We start from the raw sequence: 4,769 nt of genomic DNA, 5'->3' as shown, positions 1-4,769 counted from the left end.
TCCCTACATAAAAAAAGATGTAGAGCTAATGAGTAGATGGTGAGGCCCCACTCAACATCTATAACTGTAGTGAAGAGAGCACTGGATCTGCAGTTAAAAGTCAATTTCTAAATTGTACACTTTCTAAACATTAGCTTTTTAATTTAAAATCTAAGAGATTGTAGTGAAGTAAAATGAAATAGTGCATGCGAAAGTATAAACCACCTTATAAACGAAAAAGCTATAACTGACAATTATGTGGAAATTTCTACCTTCGTTTTGAACAAGTTACAATTTATACGAATCTGAAAATGTGTTAAATGAAACACATTTCTATGTGTTTCCTACAATTCCCATCACCTTCCCTCACAATAGAGAACCACTTAGTTTTTTTTGTGTAATCTTCCAGAGTTTCTTTATACAATTGCAAAGAGATATATTTTCCTTCATTTTACACAAAAGGTAGTTTGGTATACTCAATGTCTTGAATTTTTTCCACTTGATCTATCTTGGGGAGCTTGTCATAACAATACATAGAGAATCTCCCCCTTTTTGTAGCTGTATGCTGTTTCACTGTACTGAAGGTTCACAGTTTAACCAGTCCCCTAGTGATATTTCCATTAATATCATTTAGTGCAGTGCTGCACTAAATACCTTGGACATAAGTCTTTTCACAAATGCATTAATATCTAACAGGTAAATTCCTAAAAGTGGTTCCACTGGGTCAAAGGACATTTGAATTTGTAATTTTGAAAGCCAAATTTCTTCCACTGGGGTCATGGAGATCTACTCTCCCACTAGCATTGTATGTGAGTGCCTGTTTCCCCACAGCCTCACCAATGGAGTAGGTTCTTAAACATTTTAGATTAAAAATGCTGTCTTATTGTTTTAATGTGCATTTCCCTTACGAGTAAAGTTACACTTTTTTCATTTTTTTTTTTTTTTGCGGTACGCGGGCCTCTCACTGTTGTGGCCTCTCCCGTTGCGGAGCACAGGCTCCGGACGCGCAGGCTCAGCGGCCATGGCTCACGGGCCCAGCCGCTCCGCGGCACGTGGGATCCTCCTGGACCGGGGCATGAACCCGCATCCCCTGCATCGGCAGGCGGACTCTCAACCACTGCGCCACCAGGGAAGCCCACTTTTTTCATATTTTTAAAGGCCATTTGTATTTGTTTTCTCAACAACTGTTGAATATTTGATGCTAGAGGACATTACAACTCCAAAGTCCAACAATTTTCTGATCATCGTTACACTAGGCAGTTGAGATAAAAGAAGAGCAAAGAATTGATGTCAGGGATGTTCTATTTGCTCTGACCAAGGTTAAATACCCGAATATGCCACTAGAATGTGAGCACTGAAAAGTGGGGATTATGTTTTATCCATCTTTATTCCCAGCAAAGGGTTGAGAATCTTGCAGACACTTAGTCATTTGTGAACAACAGGGATGAGATGAGCTATTCTTAGGAATTTCTTCCACAGAAGTATGGTCTAGATAATCTGGATAGCCTACCTATGAGTTAAGGTCATTTCTCATATTTCATCAGAACCACCCTAAAGCTTATCAATGAAAAATAATCTGAAATGACCATTGTTAGCTATGTAAGTTATATAAGTCTGGCACTTAATAAATTTGATAAGTTTACTGAGTGAATGAAGTTTGCTTAAATGAAGAAATCATAATACAAACAGAAGCATGAAGATTCTTAGGAAATCTAGAAAACAAATTGTTGTCAGTGTCCTTCCCATCCTAACTTAGGGGAAAAGGATTTCTAATTCCAGACCATCTTGTTCTTTAGGTAAAAACATCCTGGGACTATGAAGGAGCAATACATCTGGCTATCATAAGAGCATTTGATTAATTTTGTTCTGTTTTGTTTTGTTCTGTGTTCAATAGACAATCTTTCTCATTGCCTCTTTTCAGGTGTCTATTTTCTGACCGTTTGCTTCATTCTGCCACTCACAGACAATTCAAGTGCACAATAAACCTATCTACAGCAGGGGCAGATTTCAAAGTTCAAATCCTCTATTGATGAGACACACTGCAAGCATTTTGCTGTTACACTGTATAGGCTTAAAGCAGTGATTCCCATTTAAGGGTGTGAGAGTGAATATTAGCATCACTTAAGTGTTTGTTTTAAATACAAATCCTGTTCCCCCATGTAGAAGATATCAGACTTTCCTGGGAAAAGATTGGTCAGGTATACTCTAAAAAAACACTGATGTTTACTTCCCTAGGCATCATTTCTGTGTCCCGTCATGGCCTATGGCCTGAGAACTACTCTCACACTGTGCTTAACCCCTGCTTTCAGAACCCAAAGAAATCATACATTTGCTCCAATTTGGTATATAATGCTTAGTACATGTTGCTTTTTTAAGAAGAGCAAAGACCTAGCTATTCATTATTTAGCCTTCTCTGTCTTATATTTCTGATATGCATTCTGTATATCTTAATAGTTTCCTCTCTAGGAGCTATTACTTTCCCAGTTGATAATTCCCTTAATGAATTTTGTCAATCAAAGCATATACCATGATGTCTAAGTCCCTCTTATCATTTTACTGACACTTAATATCACCTAAAATAATCCTAGTCCAATTCCAAATTTTTTTTACAGAGAAGGAAACCAAGACCATGAATGATTAAGTGAATAACTCAGCTAAGGTCAGAGTGGCAGAACTCTGACTAGAATCCTGGTCTCATTAAGTACTGATCCAGTGTAGTTTTCTGCTGTAGCACATTATCACTCCATCACAAATTATTTATACTCATATTTAACTCTCTGTGATAAGCACCTACCATGTGTCAAGCCTTGTGCTAGCTTTCACAACACTGTTATTTAACTAAGGATTAATATATGAGACATATTTTCTAAGTTAAAACAATTATCAAATCAGGGCAAAAACTACAAACCCATTACAATCAATTTTGGGAGAAGGGACTTTTTCCTAAAAGGAATTTCAGGTAAGAACACTTTGGATCAGTGGGACCACTTAGCCTAAAGGCTGTCTATTCTTCTCTTGCCCCAGTGATGCCCACACTTCTCTCCTTACATGCCCGTTCCCCCAGAACTCAATATGTATTTGCTAGGGTATCTAACATTAATTCAACACTTCGTCTAATCCCATGAAGTTGCTGGCTTTCTTCTACCTGTTTTCTTTCCTTCTGAAAGGCATTTTCTTGGCTCCTGCAACAGGAACCGAATCTCAACTCCTTTTTCTCTCTTCACCCGTCATGCTTCTGCTACAGGTCTCACCTCAATACCCACCCTTTCCCTTCCAGGTGCGGCAGAGAGGAAACAGACACAATGTGGTGGAAAGGTCTTGTAAATAGTTTTGCCCGTTTCAGTGAGTGTGGAGCTGCTCTCATTGGAGCCTGTGGGGAAAGGCATCTGTGCCCGGAGGAAGGGAAGTTGCTCCAGCACTATGGATTCCTGGCTGCATTCTGAGGACCTTCAGATTTAATGGAAGTCTTTGTGCGAGCAGCCCTCGGGTCATGAGTCTTCCCCTGCCTATTCGAAGCCCTGTCGGTTTTAACAGAGGTTGGCTTCTGGATGGTACATTTCACCGGCTTCTCCGGGGCCTGTTTCTTCGCTTCCCTGGGCTTTGAGCGTGGCCTCTTCTCGTCTGGGGTCCTGGGCCTGATGTCTTCCTTCTCGGTCCGTCCTCTCCCCTCGTCCACTGCCTTGGCCCTCCCTTCCTCCTTGGCTCTGGAACTCACCGGTTCCCTGGCCCTTGGCCTTATCCTCCTCATCCTCGTGTCTGCCCTCAAGCTCTGTCTCCACACTTCCTGGGCCTTCTTGGCCGCCCTGCGTCTCCCGCAGCGCCTGCGTGGGCTCCGCGTCTGGAGAGGGGTTCTCCTGGGCGAGCGGACACCCTCCTCCAACTTCGGGCGTCCAGGCTTTCTCTGCGACTTCATAATCTTCCAGATCCTGAAGCAGCCGGCGGCGTCGCTGCCGCTGACCCGGAGGAGGGTGCCCTTCACACGAGACCTGGACCCTTCGTGCAAGTGGTGGCCGCACTTCCTGTGCACTCTGTAGCCGGCATTTCCGAGCTCCTTTTTGAGAGCTGCCAGAGTCAGCCCTTTGTGTGCAGCGATGGCTTGGAGCAACAGCTGGGACACTTTGAGCACAGAGAGCGGGCCCCGCCTCGTCGGTCCCCTGAGGACGTTTTCCGTGGTCTGCTGGGTTTTAACTTCAGCACCTTGGGATTCACCCATGGTCTCGGCTCCCTCAGCCATGGCCCCGCTCCCACTTCCGCGGGGCCGCTGGCTTTGGATCTCACTCACCAAGGTGTGAGCTAAGGCTGAGGCTGGCCAGGCCACGTCACAAAGGCAGGTAAGTCACGTCCTAGTAAGAGGGCGGCAGATTCCACCCAGGTAGCGGGTCTTTCTCACTTTGAATAGCCAATCAGACGCCACTTCCTTCTAGGGCTAAACCAATCCGGACTTTCAGAGCCTATGCAGACCTAAAGAATCACCTTCATAATGTCCAGGGTTTTGTTTCCTGCTCTTATGTTCATACTTCTCATTGATCTTGATCTCAGCCGCTTTCTGAAGGTCACTATTTTTCCTGTGGTCCTGCACGTCATCTACCCACATTCTCCAAAGTGAGAGAAGTTGCTCCCAACCATCCACAAGTAATACGATGCCTTTAGAAAGTAGGTGTAGTAGTCTATAAAACACAACCCGGCCGAGAAACTCCCACTTTTAGGTCCCACCAGATAGATATATGCAGTCATATCTCCCTGACTCTCTGCACGGTGGATTTTTTGCAAGAGTATGAAACAAAGGAAGA

General features: G+C 43.6%; 1 protein-coding gene across 1 annotated transcript; it reads right to left on the bottom strand.

Annotated features, from left to right (window-relative positions):
- Positions 1-3,397: 3,397 nt before the first annotated feature.
- Positions 3,398-4,213, bottom strand: H1-7 (H1.7 linker histone). The gene has a single exon (XM_007468642.1). The coding sequence runs from the start codon at positions 4,211-4,213 to the stop codon at positions 3,398-3,400; it is 816 nt and encodes a 271-aa protein (XP_007468704.1).
- Between the last annotated feature and the right edge of the window lie 556 nt (positions 4,214-4,769).

The sequence above is a fragment of the Lipotes vexillifer genome, unplaced genomic scaffold (assembly GCF_000442215.2).
Source record: "Lipotes vexillifer unplaced genomic scaffold, Lipotes_vexillifer_v1.1 scaffold1071, whole genome shotgun sequence".
In the NCBI taxonomy this organism is placed as follows: domain Eukaryota; kingdom Metazoa; phylum Chordata; class Mammalia; order Artiodactyla; family Lipotidae; genus Lipotes; species Lipotes vexillifer.
This window is presented reverse-complemented; position numbering and strand designations above follow the sequence as displayed.